The 19,371-nt window shown below is 44.4% G+C and overlaps 1 protein-coding gene across 2 annotated transcripts in view; it reads left to right on the top strand.

Moving 5' to 3' along the window:
- Nucleotides 1–18,988, top strand: part of MCUB (mitochondrial calcium uniporter dominant negative subunit beta) — a 105,237-nt gene extending 86,249 nt beyond the window's left edge. Inside the window, exons 3-8 of one of the 2 annotated variants that reach the window (XM_008267492.4) lie at nucleotides 495–665; nucleotides 5,375–5,479; nucleotides 13,353–13,513; nucleotides 15,976–16,179; nucleotides 17,025–17,141; nucleotides 18,787–18,988. In XM_008267492.4, coding sequence (XP_008265714.1) covers nucleotides 495–665; nucleotides 5,375–5,479; nucleotides 13,353–13,513; nucleotides 15,976–16,179; nucleotides 17,025–17,141; nucleotides 18,787–18,864 — 836 coding nt within the window. In that variant the 3' untranslated portion in view covers nucleotides 18,865–18,988. The remainder of the gene's footprint in view (nucleotides 1–494; nucleotides 666–5,374; nucleotides 5,480–13,352; nucleotides 13,514–15,975; nucleotides 16,180–17,024; nucleotides 17,142–18,786) is intronic. The other variant, XM_070047759.1, reaches the window with a different exon arrangement.
- The last annotated feature ends 383 nt before the right edge of the window (nucleotides 18,989–19,371 follow it).

Genomic DNA, 19,371 nt, shown 5'->3' with positions numbered 1-19,371 from the left:
AGCAAAATCGGAAGCAAAGCAGCTGGTTTGAACCAGCATTGTGATACGGGATGTGTGTGTTGCGAGCAGCCGCTTAACCCATGCCAGGATGCATTTTAAGCAAAACAAGTGATTATACTTGCACTCCCCTACCCTAGTCCATCCCGTCCCTTGGTTAAGTTCCTCCCTTTGCTGTTCCTAGAACATATGTTTTTGACAGACTACCATTCTGGCAGACAGGAGCTAGAGATGAATAAGAACCAGCTGTATTTGGGAAAGCTGGAAGCAGATGATTATAATACAGTGTGGTACAAGCTGCGATAAGATGTTACAGGATGGTAGAGAACACATAGGCTGTAGTGTGATGCCGGCACCGTACAAGCCATGCAGCTTTGCATTGGAATTCAGAGGCTTATGAATTCTCTGTGTAAGCATTCCTTTTAGCATTCTTGAATATTAAATCCTTTTTCACAAGTAAATATTTTTCATTTCTGTATTCTTTTCTTTTTAAACAGAAGTAACAATTAATTATCGACATGGCCTTCCTTTGATAACACTTACTTTGCCATCCAGAAAAGAGCGCTGTCAATTTGTAGTCAAACCAGTACTGTCAACAGTGGGGTCATTCCTTCAGGACCTCCAGAGTGAAGACAAAGGTGTCACAGCTGCAGCCATCCTTGCGGCAGGTATGCATGTGTTTTACTGCTTTGTCCCAAGTCCCACAGCCTCGTCCTTGCTTTTCCCAACCTTTGTTTTCATCCTTTATTTTTCTAAAAAGAAATTGATTCTTTAATTCATTATATAATAAGTTATTGACCTTTACTGAGAACTTAAGTTTTTACACACCAGTGATTTTTTTTTAAATTTAACTCCATTGAATAAATAATCAACAGAATAAGTTTAATGTAAGTTTCAGTTTCTTTCAAACTTAGCCTGAAAATATTCTCCCTTTGTTGTGGGCAAAGTGTTACCTACATACCTATTCCAGGTCCTTGCATTTTACCTAGAGAAGCAATCTAAGTAGAGGCACACACATGGTGATAAAGTTTATTTAAAAGCTGAGTAGAACACACACACAAGTGGGAATTGTTCAGGAATAGAGTGGGCCAGGAAGGGAAAGGATGGGGGAGGGAAGTACAGAGACGACGCTTCAGTGCCTTGTCTTGTCCTCCTCTGCAGAGAGGGAGTCCGCCACCCAGTTGCCCTCCTCTTCTGAGGATGGAGAGGAATGGGTGACGTAGAACCACCCCCAGCTGCCAGGTGAAGGGAGATACATCCTGTGAAAGGGATTATTTGACTGACAGGTAGGCGGATAGGATTACATAGGGCAGAGGAGGTATGGCTTCCCAGCTCATGGCCCTAACTTAGCTACCTGCCTTATCATAAATCACCTTCAGAAATTTTAGCATGGGCATTAGCATGTAATTTTCAGCAAAATTTGAATAGAACATGGAATGCGATTTCAGTGAATAAGATAGCCAGTGAGTAGTTAAAATACATACATTGTTCATTTTTCTTTGTTATAAAGCAATTACAGCCTAGTATTTTTTGACAGAATTAGCTCATTATTTAATAACCTTATTTAGACATTTTAAGTTTATGATATATTTTTTATGTTCTCTAAAATGGTCTTCAACCAACTGCTCCTAAAATAAGGAGTTCTTTGCTTCAGCCCAGCATACAGAAGCTACAAATACAGATACATTTATACATCCGTCTTGTTACTTTAACGTAGTAGTAAATACTGAGGAAAAAATTATTTAAAGGGTAATAGATACTATTGCAGTGTTGAAAAAGAAACATTTTTCTTCCTTACCCAATTTCATAACCATTTAAAGTTAGCTACAGAAGTTTGACAAATGGGGATTAAGGAATTGGACTCATTTGACAAATACTTGCTGAGTACCTTACATATACCAAGTACTGTTGTAGATATTAGAGCAAAGAGCAGAAGGGATAAAACGTCTGCCCTTATAGAACTTACATTGCAAGAGGAGACAGTAACAAGATAGAGAAAGAAATTATGTTTTATGTTTGATAATAAGGGTATTGGAGAAAGCAGAGTACGGGAGTAGAAGTGGCGGGGTGGGGAGGGGGCGGTGGTGTGTCTCACTAATGTCGCACTTGAGTGGAGACCTGGAACAGATGAGGATGGAAGGTGGGACCCTGGAGGCCTAGGCCTTGAGGTCAGAGCAGACTCCAGTGTGGCTCCAAGGAAGGAGCTGGGCAGGAAGAAGAAATCTGAGAAGTGGAGGGGGCCAGATTATGAAAGCCTTGATGTGAGGCCTTTGGTGGAACTGGAAGGGGAGCTTGCTTACTACTAAAACATGGAATGTAGAATAAGGTTTAGCTCTTTGACCACAATGAACATACTAATACTTCATCCCTAAACTAGACCCTTCCCTGGGGCACGGGGGCAGTGGGGGCCCACGGGCCTTCTCTAGGTGGGCAGGGCCTGCCTTCCTGAGCTTCTAGGAGCTCAGATGCAGACCTAGAGCTGGGAGGGGTTGAACTGAACAGTGCTTGTCTGGGACAGGTACTCAGCAAGCATTAGTTAAATAAATGACATGAGAAAGGTTAAAGATGTTTACCCTGCTAATTTCTAAAAATAATTTGAGTGACTTTGAAACAGCACAAAGAAAGAGACTAGGAAGGAACTAAGACTTTTCTCTGAGGTTTAGAGAAAAGTTGGGTTTAAATTGATACTGGCCCAGGAATGTATGAAAAATTCAATGTTGTATCATTGGCTCCTATTTTAGGTCAATATTTTGATGTTCATACGTTTATGTAAAGGGTAATGTATTATTTCAACAAAAATTGTACTCAGTTGATTTCTTTTTATAGTAATACTTATAGACGCTGGTTTGAAGTCATTTAAAGGTAAGTTTTTAAATGACACTTGGAAAGTCAATTAAGAGGATTGGTGTGTTATTCATGCTTTTTAAGAAAATTGTGTGGGAATTTGTGCTTGAAAGAGTATTCTGAGCTTGTCAGTTTGCCCATAGTGTGGGTTGAATTATTTAGCAATTCTTGGAAAAGTGTTCTCACCTCAGCTGACGAGTGGGAACCGGAAAATCCAAGTTCTAGGAACAGAGACCTTGCAGACTTGACTGCTGCCTTCTGGAACAAAAGAACTACAGGGAGCCAGACAGGAGGTAGGCAAGCAGGTTCTTCGTGTTGTCCTGCATGTTAATGTGACTGAAATTGCTCTGCGTGAGTGTAGCCAAGCACTCAGCTGGCCAAGAGAGAGTAGACCTCCAGCATTCTCTTGCAGTTCATTTCACATAATCTATGAACTTTTCTGTAGAAGAGATGACAGAAAGAAAAACCCTACCCAGCACCAGTTTTTAAATTGTTGTTCAATGACTACTTTCTTAACACCTGGGTTACATTAAAGTTTAGTTCAAATATATAACAACTAGGCCATATGAGAAACTGAGCAAAGCACATTGAGGTTAAAAATTTCCAAGAAATTTTTTTTCTAAAATGTTCCTGGGATACTTGAATCTCTTCTGCTTCTTTCCTCACCTCAATAAATTAAACAACAGAAATGCGAATTTTGTTTTAAAAATTATTTACTTATTTGAAAAGAAGAGCAAAAGAGAGACCAAGGTCTTTCATCTGCTGGCTCACTCCCCAAAGAACCCTACAGCAGGGGCTGAGCCAGGTAGAAGCCAGAAATCCATCCAGGTCTCCAACATGGGTGGCAGGGACCCAGCTTCCTAGGCCGTCATCTGTGCCAGGTTCTCGGGGCTTTATACCCCAGTAAGGGGAAGAGGCAACGGACTGAGGCAAGGATTTGAACGGGAAGACAGCAGAGAAAAGGGGGTGAGGAGTTAACTTGCTTGGACAGCAAGTGGGGGTCCTGAGAGAAAGCTCAGGCCCCTGGGTGGCAGGCAGTTGTCTTCTTTATACCTCTGGCCTAGGAAAGGGCCCTGTATACGTGCAACAGCCCAGGGCCAAAGTGACATCTACAGTGATAAGGCAGACACCTCCTTGACAGGCATTTATCAATGTCAACAATTTACAATGTGGGATTTTAATCCGCTTGGGATGTCCCAAGCTAGTGGCTGTGAAAGCCAGAACTGGCAGAATCTTAGGCCATGAAAAACAAAGTGCCACATGACTTCTTCAGTGTCTTCATTAATTGGGCTCAGTTTGCCAAGTGTGGTGTTATCTATTTGTGTCCCAGCAGCCTAATAAGTCCTAACAATCTGCTGCTTCGTAGGTGCATTAGCAGGAAGCTGGATTGAAAGTGGAGCAGCTGGGACTCCAACCATCACTTGAATATCGGTGCTGGTATGCCAAGAGGCAGCCTAACCTGCTGTGCCACGATGCCAGCCCCCCAATTTATTTCTTAGCCTTAATTATGTTCATTACTGTCAATGCCACCCCCACCTCCTTGAAGTTCTGCCTCCTCTCATTTTCCACAAGCTCTCCAAAATGGTGGAATGAGCCAGGGTGGTGGTGGTTTGTGGTGCTGTGTGGCCATGAATTTTCAGCTGACACCAATCAGTCACCTCTAGTAATTCAGAGAAAAGTAAGCTTTAAAAATGTTGCGACCTGTGTGCTGTAAGCAGAAGCAATGGACTTTGGCTAAGCAGAATAATGACATTGGGCTCTTAGACTGGAAATGACAGAAGGGGACATGAGCAGAGACAATGTTTACTGATGGGCTGTGCTGCCAACACTCCCCAGACACTGCAACCTCCACTGCCCCAGCCTTGCTCTGAGGAGGTTCCACTTTCCTTGAATCTACATGAGCTTCTGCAGGTGTAGTTGGGCATTAACCTAGATTCCAGCCCAGCTGACCCAGTGGGACAGTGAGCTCCTGCCTGTTCCATTTGGTCCAATGAAATGGGAGGTAGAGGAGTGGGAGCTGTGGGGCATTGGGTTAAGTTGTAGTGCATTGGGTGCACTTGGGCTACCTCCATCTCATATCACAGTGGGATAGAGTCCTGCCTCTGGTTTCCATCCAGCTTCCTGCCAGTTCTCACTGTGGGAGTCATCAGATTATGGCTCAAGTACTTGAGTTCCTGACACCCACTTGGAAAATCCAGATGAAATTCTTGGCTCCTGGCTTCTGCCTGGCCCAGTCTTAGCTATTGCAGGCATTTTGGGAGGACACCAATGGCCGAGGATATCTCTGTCTCTGTCACCCTGCCTTTCAAATAAATAAATAAATCTTTACAAAGAAAAAGGAAGCAGGAGGCAGAACACCAAGGAGGAATTAGTCCTTTCAATAGGAATGCTGTTTGAGTTTGGAGGAGCCTCCCAAAAGGCAGATCTCCATGCTGTATTGTAAAGACTTGGGTCAGTAACTTTCTGTGTATTGGAAAATGGTTCTTACAAACAAACAAACAGACAGATATTTGTATTATGTTTTTGCTTTCAGATGGCAGTGAGATTCCAGCTTCCACCTTGATGGGGATTTTGCTCATGAAAGATTTTAAACTTGTCATTAATAAAATAGCATATGATGTGCAGTGCCCCAAGAAAGGTAAGAAACGCATCCTAGCCAACTGTCTCAACTGGGGCTTCTAAAGGGAGCAGAGCAGACCTTGTTGGGAACAGAATTCTTTGACATATTTCAAAATGGCTACTTTTTTCCTCCCACTGCTAGAAGCAGGAAGGGGCTTTTCTAATTTTTACTGTGAGAACCTGGTAGAACTTCCGAGGTAAAGCTGATTAAAGTGTGGATATAAATCTCAAGAGTTGTCCTCACTGAGCCCCCAGCAATTTGCAAGTTACAGTGCAGGTTTCCATACCCTGGGTCTGGTTACTTGCACGTCCTCGATCATGGTGGTCTGCTCCAGGAAGTCATGGTTCTCTGTATCCACTTCTGTCTCAAGTTCAGGGGTAGTAGTTTGTCCTGTGACTTCAGTTCTCTTAGAGATGTGAGGTGAGTTGCTGATTTTCAGTTTCTTCAGCTTTTTTGCTTACTGTTAAGATGGAGTGGACTGCCATTGTGGAACAGCAGGGTAAGCCGCTGCTTGCAATGCTGGCATGCTATATTGGAGTGCCGGTTCTAATGCCGGCTGCTCTGCTTCTGATACAACTCCCTGCTGATGTGCCTGAGAAGGCAGTGGATGATGGCCCAAGTGCCTGGATTCCTGCCACTCACATGGGAGACCAGGATGGAGTTCATGGCTTCTGGCTTCAGCCCAGCCCAGCCCAGCCCTGTTTATTGTGGCCATTTGGTGAGTGAACCAGCAGATGGAAGATCTCTCTCTCTCTGTCTCTCTGTCTCTCTCTCTCTCACACACACACACACACATACAGAGTCTTTAAATAAACCTCTAAAAAATTTTTAAGAAACAGAGTGAGGAGTTCTAGGCTCCTATGTGTCAGATTGAGAACCAGAAGTCTTAACTCTAAGACAGCTTCCCCCCACCCCTCATTTCAGAAACTACAGGTTGAGCATCCACAATCTGAAACTCCAAAACCTTTAAAGTGCTGATATCAATCCAGAGGTGAAAAATTCTACACCTGACCCTCATGATGGGTTGTAGACAGAACACAGGCACACTAACCTTGAGCGGCAGTAAGTGATGCTCCAGTGGTTGGGTCCCTGTTACCTACATGGGAGACCTGGATTCAGTACCTGGCTTCTGGCTTTGACCTGGCCTAATCCTGGCCATTGCAGGCCTTTGGCGAGTGAACGACTGGATGGGAGCTCTTCCTGTCTCTCTCTGCCTCTCAAAACGAAATAAAAAAATCACAGGTATTCTAAATGTATTTTATATACTTAATTTCAGGCTGTGTGTAAAAAGTATCTGAAACATAAATGAACTTTGTGTTTAGATTTGGTTTCATCTCCAAGATATTTGACTGTGTTCATGTAATATTCCAGAAACCAAAATCAGAGATATTTCTATCACCAAACATTTTCTACCAGTGATATTCAACCTTGTTTTTTAAGATTTATTTATGTGAAAGGCAGAATTACAGAGAGGCAGAGGCAGACAGAGAGGTCTTCCATCTGCTGGTTCACTCCCCAGGTGGCCACAATGGTCAGAGCTGTGCCGATTCAAAGGCGGGAGCCAGGACCTTCTGGGTCTCCCATGTGGGTGCAGGGGACCAAGGACTTGGGCCATCTTCTACTGCTTTCCCAGGCCACAGTAGAGAGCTGGATCGGAAGTGGGGCATATGGGATTCGAACCGGCACCCATATGGGATGCCGATGCTGCAGGTGGCAGCTGTATCTGCTATGCCACTGCACCAGCCCCTAAACCTCTGTCGTTTTTACCTTCAGCTTTTGGAACGTTTTCAGCCATCATTACTTCCAATATTGCCTCTGTTCCTTCCTTTCTTCTTCTAGTATTCCTGCTTTGTGTGTGTCATACCTTTGTAATTGTCCCATAATCTTAGGCATTCCATTAGCATTTTCCCCATTTCTTTCTTTGGTTTTTAGTTTAGGAAGTTTTTATTGATACATACCCAGCTCACAGATTGTCTTCTCTGTAGTGTCTAGTCTGATAATGAGCCCCTCCAAGACATTCTTCATTTCTGTCTCAATGGTTGTTTTGATCTGGCGGTCCCTTTTGATTCTTTGAGAGTTTCCATCTATCTGTTTGCATTATTCACGTGGTCCTGTATATCGTCCAATTTTTCTATTACAGTTGTTTTAATAACCCAGTCAGACGGCTCCAGAATCTTTGCCATGGTAGGGCCTAGTTTTGATGCTTGCTTTGTCTCTTCAGACTATGCATTTTTCTTGCTTTAACTTTTTTTTCCCTGAAAGCTGAACATAATATATCAGGTAATAGAAAGCAAAGTAAGCAGGTCTTTTAGTGTGAGGTTTATGTTCATCTGGGTGGGAGTTAGGCTATTTAATGTTTGCTTTGCTGTAGGTATCAGAGGTTTCATTTTCCTTTTGTGCCCTATTTTGGTGTCTCACACTCTTTTTTGGGGTTTCCCTAGAAATTCCTTCTTAAATAGAACCTGTGTCTTGTATAGAACTGGAGCCCAGATGATGTGCTGAAGTACTGAAGAAAGGAAGCATGTATAATCTAAGGATTGAATATTTGGTTTTATTGGCCTGCATCCCTAGGCTGTAGCTTTCACAATAATTTTCTAGCCTTTTTCTTTCCTCTTTTATCCCCTGTGTAAGACAGCAAGACTTCCAGGGGCTGGAGTTGGTTAATTGCCCTTCCCCAAGGTGGATTAGGCTCTAGGGTAGAGTGGTCTCCTTGTTCTCAAATGAAGAACATATAGGCAGGGCTATTTCAAAATGATGGCCTTTCCTCTCCCCTGCCTGAAGCAGTGGAGTGTTTTTCTTTGGTCTCTGATCTGCAGTGTGAGGAGCTGGTGAGGTTCCTGGAGGGGAAACTGATGAAAGTGTGGAGTTCTGCTTCCCAGGCAGTCTACATCGAGCCTCCAGCAGCAGTTCAAGTTCACCACCAGTCTTGGCTGCAGAGGCTTCGGCTCCCCCTGAGCGGTGATTACAGACTGCTAAGGGGAAGGGGAGGAATCCTGAGTTCATGCCTTATGAACTGATGATCAGTAAGTCAAAGAAGGCTCTTGCTGACATTTGGAATGCTGAGCGCTGCCTGGTAAATGTCGAAGGTTGTTGGAGTTGGGAAATCACCATTTTGCAGCCAGATTTTACATCATAGTAATCATCAATAGATGCTAAATGGGGGAAGGAAGAACGTAAGGAAATGTTAGGAAACGGGTAGGAGGGGAGGTATTTGGCCTCGCAGTTGAGATGCAGTTACGACTGCCTGCTTCCCAGGTCTGAGTGCCTGCTTCAATCCCAGTTCCTAGCCCCAGCTTTCTCCTAATGCAGACCCAGTGATTCAGCAGCGATGGCCCAAGTAATCAGGTTCCTGCAACCACATGAGAGAACCTAGATTGCTTTCTTTTTTTATATATATATTTTATTTTATTTGGAGTGGAGCAGCCGAGACTCAGACTGGCGCCCATATGGGATGCCGGTGCCACAGGCAGCGGCTTAAACTGTTATGTCACAACGCAGGGCCCTGGAAGCCTTATTGTCTCCCAGCTTTTGCCCTGGACATTGTGGACATCTATGGAGTGAACCAGTGACAGTGTGTTGTCTGTCACTTTGCCTCTCAGAAAAAGGGAAGAAAAAGGGAAGAAAAAATAAAGCTTCTGTTCCGAGGAGCCCAGCAGCCACCTCCAGTATAATTTGAACACCAGTGGCCCCTGTGTCTGTGACTTGTTCTCATTTTTTATTTTTCATGCATTTCTTTTTGTTGTGATATAACTAGATGATCCAGGCTGATCCTGTGCCCATCATGTCCCAGCACTGGGATTAGCCATTTCTCTGAGGATCTCTGAAAGGAAAACATCTAACAACTTTCTAAATTGTATATTTGAGCATTACATGGAATTTTTAAACACAAACAATAGAGAAAATGAATCACAAAATAGATTGAGTGATTCATCTTAACAGTTAAAACTTTCTTCTTTTTTTTTTCTAAGATTTATTATTTAAAAGGCACAGAGAGAGAGAGAGAGAGATGTCTTCCATCCACTGGTCACTCCCCAGATGGCCACAATGGCCAGAGCTGAGCCAATCCAAAAGGAGCCAGGAGCTTCTTCCCGGTCTCCCACATGGGTGCAGGGGCCCAAGGACTTGGGCCATCTTCCACTGCTTTCCCAGGCCATAGCAGAGAGCTGGATTGGAAGTGGAGCAGCCAAAACTCGAACCAGTGCCCATATGGGATGCCAGCACTGCAAGTGGCAGCTTTATCCGCTATGCCATGGCTCTGGCCCCCTTAATCTCCTTTAAATTGGGGCAAGGGCAGGCATTTGACCCAGCAGTTATACCACTTGGGACACCCACATCTTATATCAAGGTGCCTGGATTTGAGCCTAGCTCTGTTTCCTGCAAATGTACACACTGAGAGGCGGCTGATGATAGCTCATGTACTTGGGTTCCAGCCACCCATCTGGGACACCAGCATTGAGTTTCTGGCTTCTGGCCCAGCTGCAGCTGTTGTGGGCATTTGGGGACTGAATCAGCAGAGGGAGATCCCTGTCTCTGTTTCTGCCTTTCAGATAAACAAAAGTTAAATAAAATCAGGGCTGTATTTAACCTCAAAGCAATAGCGGGCAGAAGTTGAGAAATATGAAAATAGAAACCCCTGTTAAGGTCTAGTTTTCATGTCCAGTGGGTTCCTAACACCTGGTAAGGCCTTCCACTTCCTGTTCTGAGTTGAGCATCTGAGTGAGCAGGTGGGAACAAGTGTTTTCAGGGCTTCTCATTGCACTGCGTGACCTTCCTCTCCCTCGAGCCCCCAGGTGGAGCTCAGCACAGCGCACCAGCTCCCGCTGGCGCACTAGAAGGCCCTTCTGCCTGTGCGGAGGGTGCTGTGTTGGGATTGAGCATCACAGGCAGACGTCCCAGGTCTCACTGTGCCTCACCGAACACCGAGTGAAGCTTGCCCCGTGTCGCACAGTAAATTCCCAGTGGGCACAGTAGGCGTGGTCAGAAGGAAGATAACAGGAGACATCCTGCACTAATTAAAACATCAGCAAGCTTAGATATGAAAACTGAAGGGTGTGAAATAAAATCCACATATGCAGGTAAAGGAATAAGCAGCTTCTGAAGAAAAGAGGACGGAGTGATTGTGCCTCAGAGCCTGGGTTGGTAATGGATTCTGGGGCTCAGGCTTGTGAAAGCATTGCCAAGGGCACTTGTCACCGAGCTTAGATGCACATTTTATGTCACTTCCTGTCCTTCCTAGTGGGGAGAGAAGACTGGCTCTTTTGACTCATCCACCTGGCCTATGCAACCTGCAAATTCTTGGCACAAATGATTTCATCCACACACACAGACTCACACCCCCTTACCCCCACAACATTTACACGCTTCTAACAGCTCCAGGCAGCTGCCCCCAAGTGCCTGCTGAGAGAACAGCACTGTCACTGTGAAGAGAACTGAAATCCTGCTGTTCAGCCAGTGCCTGGCTCCTGAGCCCCTATCAGAACTATCACTTTGTAAAATTTTGCGATTATAAACCCTTCTCCAGCCACACTTTTTAAAAAGGATTTATTTATTTGAAAGGCAAAGTGACAGAAAGAGCAAGAGACAGATACCCATTGATTCACTCCCCAAATGCCTGCAGTAGCCCAGGGTATGAATCTTCCACTGCTCAGACCCATGTCTCAGGGACCTGAGTTGTTCTTTGAAACGCTGTTTATTTCACTCCACAGCATTGGACAAACTGGGCCCTGTCTATGCCTTTCTTTGTGTGTAGACCTTTTAGATACCAATACCTTGTTCACAGTAGCAGGAGAGCTTTTTATTTAAGTGAATTTAATTGTTTTTCTGTGAACTTTTAAAAAAAAGATGTATTTATTTATTTGAAAGGTGGTGTTACAGAGAGGCAAAGGCAGAGAGAGAGATCGATCTACCATCTGCTGGTTCACTCCCCAAATGGCTGCAATGGCTGGACCTGGGTAGATCCAGAGCCAGGAGCTTCTTCTGGGGCTCCCATATGGGTGCGGGGCTCCAAGGACTTGGGCCATCTTCTATTGCTTTCCCAGGCCGAAGCAGAGAGCTGGATTTAGAAGTGGAGCAGTCCAGAAGCAACTGGTGGCCATATGGGATGCCAGCACTGCAGGCGATGGCCTTACCCACTCTGCCACAGCGCCTGCCCCAAGGAGGACTCTTCTACAGACCTAAGAAGCCTAGAAAATCACTCTTGGCTTTAGGTACCTTCCAGGCTTTAGCTTGGAATGCAGAAGGGGTTAAAGGTCACAGCCAAGTCTTGAAGAATGCAGTGGTGGTAGATGAAAAGTAACTTCAGGGTGAGACCTGATACTGACTCTGGGATTGTAGTTTGCAAGAACCCTGTGGCGAGGACCATCTTCCCTCTGCTCACCTTGTCCCCTCCCTCAGGTTCTCGTATAACTGATGATGAATTAAAAACTCCTGGAAAGGGGTCACTGCAGCCTAATTTTATGTGGATTTATAAACTCACAGTGGAGGAAGGATGAGAAGCCCATAAATCAAAAGAACTCTGTGTCAAAAACACTGAAACTGACTCCTGTAGGGGTTGAAAAAAATATTTTTCCCTCTACCATTAGTTCTTAGCTGGTGTGATCCTTGTTAACACAAGAGAGATTAATAAGATCAAAACAAATAATAGCTTATTAACATGTATATTTCAAATATACATGGGAGAATCCTGGAAATAAATCTCAGAGGCAGTTTAGACCTCTGCTTATGTAGCATCTTAGAATAATTTCTTTGAGAAATGACAAAGGGGAAAGACCTTGAGTCTTCACGGGCAGCACATTCTGGGAGGAGGACCAAATGGCTTAATGGCAGACAAAACTAGTGTAGTGTGTTATGCAGGTTCCCAGCTGCCGTCTCCAGGGTAATAAGGGTCTAAAATGTTCTCTGGTCATCAACCTTTGTTCTTTCTGGTAGTCGGGGAGGTGGACACCATTTGTAAATTTGGATTCTGCTTTTAGGCAAATGGGAAGAGCCAGAGAGCTTTTCTTATATCTGTTTCTTCATTGCCTTCAGCTCAAAATAATCTTTCTGGCATGGTGACATATCTATAGTGGCATATTCTGGTCCCCCACATATGAGGGTTCTTCAGTTAGTGTGTGGGAAACAGAATTTATAAAGTTTTTTTTTTTTTTGACAGGCAGATTTAGAGAGAGACAGAGAGTTATAGACAGAGACAGAAAGGTCTTCCTTTCCGTTGGTTCACCCCCCAAATGGCCGCTGTGGCCAAGGGAGCCGTGGCTCCGGCCAAGTTGTTTGTTTTTAACTGTGCAAAACATTTTGAAATCCATGCATAGCTTTTTTACAGTACTCATTTTGCAGACATATTAAAGCATCTGTGTACTGCCTTTCAGATTTACACTGTTGTTTACTGTGACTCACTCTTGTTCAAAAGATCATATACTTGAACTTCTCAAACATACACTATACTTTTGTTTGCATGCTTGTATTCCAGTTTCTTTCCCTTGTGAGCCCTAAAAATAATTTTTGGAAAGATGGTTGGGGATAGAGAGGGACCTCAGGTGTAAAAGTGAACCAACCCATAAACCGATGTGTTACCAGTTAGGGTGAGGAATGAACCTGCATTCTGGAAAATGAATAATCTCCTTCTCATGTGGGCATATTTTAGGAGACCCCAAAATTTGTATTGCAAATAAGACAACAAAAACCAGGATCTTTAACCCCATTGTGCTGTAGTTTATCTCTCCAGATTGTCTTAATCTGAGACTGATGGACTCATCTCGATGTGACGGGGAGATAGGCCAGGGCCCAGTGCCTCACCAGGCTTTGGGAGTGCTCTGGAAGATGCAGATTGGGTTCCCTGGACCTTACGGGGGAAAGCGCGGTGACTCCCTTATGTTTCCCTTGTGTCTTTTCTCAGAACATCTAAATAATGAACACACCACTGAGATGGAAAATGTGAAATCCTTGGTTCACAGGCTGTTCACAGTTTTGCACTTAGGAGAATTTCAGAAAAAGAAAGAACACCATTTACTGGAGAAAATCGACCACCTGAAGAAACAGCTGCAGCCCCTTGAACAGGTTAGGAAGTACCACAGTTGTCTGTCAGAAAATATGACCTCGTATTTGGTTGAGCGCACCTCATGTGAATGCTTTTCTGAGTGCTTTTCATATGCTTGCTTCTTGACTCCCCAAAGAGCTGGGAGATCAGTACTGTTGTCCTCGTTTTCAGTGAACAGCTAACAGGTGGGAGAGCCTGACGTGAGCGCAGGCGGTCCAGCTCCAGAGCTGCCATCTTCCACCCTGCGCCTCCCCTTCAGGGACAAATTGGGACAGTAGACTGGAATGCACTTGCTGGGTGCTCTGTTTCCTTTTCTGGGAGTAGCCCTTGGCCCCAGCTCTGCTGATCAGAATTGTAGCTGCAGTTAGTAACAAAGGCTTCCTAACATGATCAGTGTAGAGGAAAAAAATTAGATTTTTGTAGAGGGGTAGGGGGCAGAATCTGTTTTACGAGAGAAACTGCTCTAAAACTCAAATCCAATTTGTGAAGTTTTGTTTTAAAAGGAGGGTATATGTGTGTCTTTATGTGAATAAGTTATTTCTGGAAATATAAGTAATCTTAGTAGTATCTCTAATGGTACTTAAGGGGTAGCAGAGGGAGGGATCTTTTGTTGTTTTCAAGATTGCTTACCCACGATTTAATTTTTTTCTTTGCCTTTTACAAAGTAAAACTGTGGGGCTGGTGTGGTGGTGCTGGTTCGAGTCCCAGCTATTTTTCTTTTTTTTTAAGATTTATTTATTTGAAAGGCAGAGTTATAGAGAGGCACAGGCAGAGAGAAAGAGATATCTTCTATCCTCTGGTTCATTCCCCAGATGGCCACAATGGCCAGAGCTGCGGCAATACGAAGCCAGGAGCCAGGAGCTGCTTCTGGGTCTCCTCCCACATGGGTGCAGGGGCCCAAGGACTTGGGCCATCATCTTCTGCTGCTTTCCCAGGCCATAGCAGAGAGCTGGATTGGAAGGGGAGCAGCCAGAACTTGAACCAGTGCCCATATGGGATGCCAGCACTGCAGGTGGCCACTTTACCCACTATGCCACGGTGCCGGCCCTGTAGCTGCTGTTTCTAATATCTGTGCTGTAATGTGCCTGGGAAAACAGCAGAACATGGCTCAAGTGCTTGGGTTCCTATTACTCAAGTGAAAGACCCAGATGGAGTTCCAGGCTCCTGGTTTTTGCCTAGCCTAGACCCAGCTATTGCAGGCATTAGGGGAATGAACCAGCAATGGAAGAATTCTTTCTCACTGTGTCCCTCTGCTTTTCAAAAAAAATCTTTTTAAAAGTGAAAATATTTAAAAATTTAAAAATCTAAAATCTAATGGATAGTTCTCCTCTTGTCCTATCCTTCCAGTTACTACATCTCCCATACCTATGAATCATTTCAGATTTTTTAAATCCCTGTACATACTCATATCTTTTCACTAATAATGTATCCTGGAAATCCTTCCAAATTGGTACATAGACAGCTTCCTAATTATAGTCACATGCATCTTGATTAACTTTGGACCGTCTTGTGCTACTAGCAGTGAACTGTAAGGAATTCACGAGTGCAGCTGCACCTGTAGGTTGACATCCTAGATGTGGAACTGCTGGGCCCAACAATGGGCCTGTATTTTAGAGGGTCCAGAGGATGACTTCTAAGTTCATTGCATACCATTCTGTAATATCTGTTCCCCCTGGCAAGTACCATCCTGAGGGTTTAAAAAAGATGAGCAAACTGATGGGGAAATGAGTAACTACTCAGCCAGGTACGCATGCTATAGAAAATTTCCCATACATGCAGTCTGTTCAGGATGTTGCGGATGTGCTTTGGTCAAAGGAGTCCTTTCAATCAGACTTACTGACTTGAAAGTGTTAGAAAAGTCTTCTATGTGCTGATTCACTCCCCAGATGATGGTAATGGATAGAGTTGGTGGTGATGGATAGAAGCAGCCAAGAGCAGCTTCTGGGTCTCCTTCCTGGGTGCAGGGGTCCAAGGACTCGGACCATCCGCTGCTTCTCCAGATGCATCAGCAGGGAGCTTGATCAGAAGTGAGGCAGGGGCTGGTGCTGTGGTGCAGTAGGTTAAGCCTCTGCCTGAGTGCAGCATCCCACTGGGCACTGGCCCTGGCTGCTGCACTTCCAATCCAGCATGCCTGCTATTGGCCTGGGAAAGCGGTGGAAGATGGCCCAAGTTCTTGGGCCCTGCACCCATGTGGGAGATCTGGAAGAAGCTCCTGGTTCCTGACTTTGGATCAGCCCAGCTCCGGCCACTGTGGCCATTTGGGGAGTGAACCAGTAATGGAAGATCACTCTGTCTATAATTCTGCCTTTCAAATAAATTAAGAGAAAATAAAGTGAAGCAGCCAGGACTTGAACCAGTGCTGATATGGGATGCCAGTACCACAGGTGGCAGCTTACCCGCTGTACCATGGTTCCAGCCCTCTTTTCTTGTTCTTTCTTTCCCTTAAGTCACTTGTAAACTGGATTGTTTCCTGTTCCTCCAGGTGAAAGCTAGAATTGAAGCTCGTTCAGAAGCCAAAACCAGTGGGCTCTTGTGGGCTGGATTAGCACTGCTGTCTGTCCAGGGCGGGGCCATGGCCTGGCTCACTTGGTGGGTGTACTCCTGGGATATCATGGAGCCAGTCACATACTTCATCACATTCGCAAATTCCATGGTCTTTTTTGCATACTTTATAGTCACGCGGCAGGTGAGTATCTTTGCAAAGAATTCATTATCCAAGTAATGAGCAATAAAGGCTTTTTATGTACTTAATTCCTACAATCTGGAGTTTCGTAAGCGGATACTTCATTGTTTTCCACAAGGCTGGCTGGAGACTTACATACAGCACAGAGAAACTGTATAAATAATTAGTATAACACAAATTCCTCCACTGGGATATACTTTTCCAATTTGTGTTCTCTACACCCTCATTTATAAATAAAATTGAATTTATAAGGCCAGCACCGCAGCTCAATAGGCTAATCCTCTGCCTGAGGCACTGGCACCCTGGGTTCTAGTCCCGGTTGGGACGCCAGATTCTGCCCCAGTTGCTCCTCTTCCAGTCCAGCTCTTTGCTGTGGCCCGGGAGTGCAGTGGAGGATGGCCCAAGTGCTTGGGCCCTGCACCTGCATGGGAGACCAGGAGAAGCACCTGGCTCCTGGCTTCGGATCAGTGCGGTGCACCAGCCGCAGCATGCTGGCCACAGTGGCCGTTGGGGGGTGAACCAACGGAAAAGGAAGACCTTTCTCCCTCTCACTGTCCACTCTGTCAAAAAGAAATTTATACTGCAAAACTCCCTGTAACTATCTAGTGATTATTTTGTCAGTCGCCCTTTTTCTCTTCCAATATGTATAATTCTGTCCTACCTTGCTTTTAAAAGCCACAGCTGATGCTTAGATGAAACTGTTATCTGTGATGGCTTATTCTTGTTCCGATGGTTACTACAGTATTTACTCATCCATCTGCCTGCCTTTGCTTTGGTGTGGCTAAATCACATCTCTCTCTTACAGAGGTATTATGTCTTTTCAAATCACGTTCTTTTTTTCCCCTCAGAATTACACTTACTCAGCTGTTAGGAGCAGGCAGTTTCTTCAGTTCTTCCATAAGAAATCACAGCAGCAACATTTTGACGTCGAGCAGTACAACAAGTTAAAGGAGGATCTTGCCAAGGTATTCTATTACAAATACATCTTACAGCTGATTTTCTTGGTAACTAGACCCTGTGTCAGGAACACAGTTGATGGCTCATGCTTGCAGGTTACATCCTGGGCTTAGGCTTAGGCTTTTGCATGCTGTACGGCTGTTGAGTGAAACAGCTGGCATAGCCAATAACAAATTTCATATCCTGTTTGTATTCTCTACCTGGGTATAGTTCAAATATGTGTGAAGACGTCTTCAATAATGTGGAGTGAAGTAAAAGGATTCCCATAGAAAGCTCTTTTTAAGCAAAGAGAATTTCAGTAAGATGAACACTGTGGTAAGGAAGTAAGCTCTAAGGGCATTTACGTTGCTTTCCCCAAGGACAGAAGAATCGTTAGTTTGCCTCCTGTGTTTTCCCTTTCACAGGAGGAAACAGGCCCAGGCGCACACTGCCAGGGTGTCAACAGCTTCCCTTGTGAAGCCTCAGGCCTGTCAAACATTTTACCGTATCTGTTTAAGCAGCTTTAAGAAAATTATTTGAAGGGGGTAGGAGGGGAGAGATCTTTCACACACTGGTTTACTCCCCAAATGGCCACCAGCTGACTTTGGATCAGCCCAGGTCTGGGCCAGGCTGAAGGGGCCTGAAGTACTTGGGATGTCACCACTGCCTGCAAGGCACATTAGCATGGAGCTGGACCAGAGCCGAGCTGCTAGGACTGAAAGTGATGCTCCGGGCTGTGCGGCAGTCATGCGTTACCACTGCACCACATCGCTGGCCCTTAGCAGCTCTTGTCTCTGGACTCCTGCTTTACTCACTGGCTTTGTTCAGGTGACTTCTCAGCACATAACTGTAGTTTTTTCTTAGTAATTTTATAACAGAATAGTTGTTCGTTGTGGCTGGCATTGTGGTACAGCAGGTTAAACCACCACTTGTGACTCTGGCATCCTGTATCAGAGTGCTTCTGATCCAGCTCCCTGCTGTGGACCCAGTGCTTGGGCCCCTGCAACCCACATGGGACACCCACATAGCGTTCCAGCTTCCTGGCTTTGGCTTGGCCCAGCCTCTGCTGTTGTGGCCATGTGGGCAGTGAATCAGCAGATGGACGATCTTTCTCTGTCCCTTCCTCTATCATTATGCCTTTCAAGTAAATCAACTTTTAAAAAAAGAATTCTTCATTGCTAAATGCATACTCATTTAATAGTCAACATTCTATCTTTTATCTGTACCTTCTAAATTACCCTCCCTGAAATTATTAAATTGAACCTTTAAAAAACTATTTCATGTAATCCTTATGTAGGACAAAGAGTAATTTTGGGCACTCCCCTTACATTTGAATGATCCAATCCAACATTAAGGAATGGATGTTCTCCCAGCTACTTTAAAGGACAGAGACGCTTAAGATTTAAAATGACACCTGTAAAGTACTACTTTTTCAGTAATAAAGGGGAGAGAAAAAGGATAAGTCATAGGGGTTTTTTATGAAAGGTTTTTTTTTCTTTAGAAACATTGTTAAAACATTTTCTAAAAAGAGAACCCTATAAAATTGACATTTTAGATATTTACTACTTAGTAGTCTAGATATGTTTCATTGCCCTAAGGAGACATTCAGCGTACAGAAGCCTCTCAAGCAGCAATGCTTTCTCTGGTCACGTGTGTTTCTTTTTCCCATGACAGGCTACAGAATCCCTGAAACAAGTGCGCCATTCTCTCAATTGGAGAATGAAAGTAGAGGAGCTCCGTGAGAAGAATTAATCTTAACGTTTTTAAACCTCATTGGATTTCTCCATGTGTTGATTGTATACCTTACAAATGACATGCGTCTCATAGTTCATTTCAATCTTTCAGTTTTTAGTTAATAAATTCTTGTAAAAAAGTATTCTTTGACGTTCTTTAGTTATTGCATTTTCATAACTCGCTACTATCAACACTGGCCTATGTCCGTCAAGCTGCTGCTGTCGGCTGAACCCCGGGGCGAGCTATCGCGTGTTCATTCCTCTGTGAAGGGGAGACGGTCTGTGTGCTTGGCACGCACTTCACTCTCAGGCTTCATCTGCAATGGTCTTCTCATTAGCCTTATCAAAAAGGTATGAATGCCCCACTAACCATAATGCCTCGTTGGTACTTTTTAAACCGTAAGTGAAACAGAGGCACAGTGTTGCTTTTGAATGACCAACTCACAAATTTTAGTTACCAAAGCCACCATTCCCCATCTTCAGCCTCTGGCAGATGATTAACAATTCAAACCTTTATGTGTCATGG

Source organism: Oryctolagus cuniculus, chromosome 8 (assembly GCF_964237555.1).
Source record: "Oryctolagus cuniculus chromosome 8, mOryCun1.1, whole genome shotgun sequence".
Lineage (NCBI taxonomy): Eukaryota > Metazoa > Chordata > Mammalia > Lagomorpha > Leporidae > Oryctolagus > Oryctolagus cuniculus.
The sequence above is the reverse complement of the archived record's forward strand: the minus strand, read 5'-3'. Positions and strand labels throughout refer to the sequence as shown.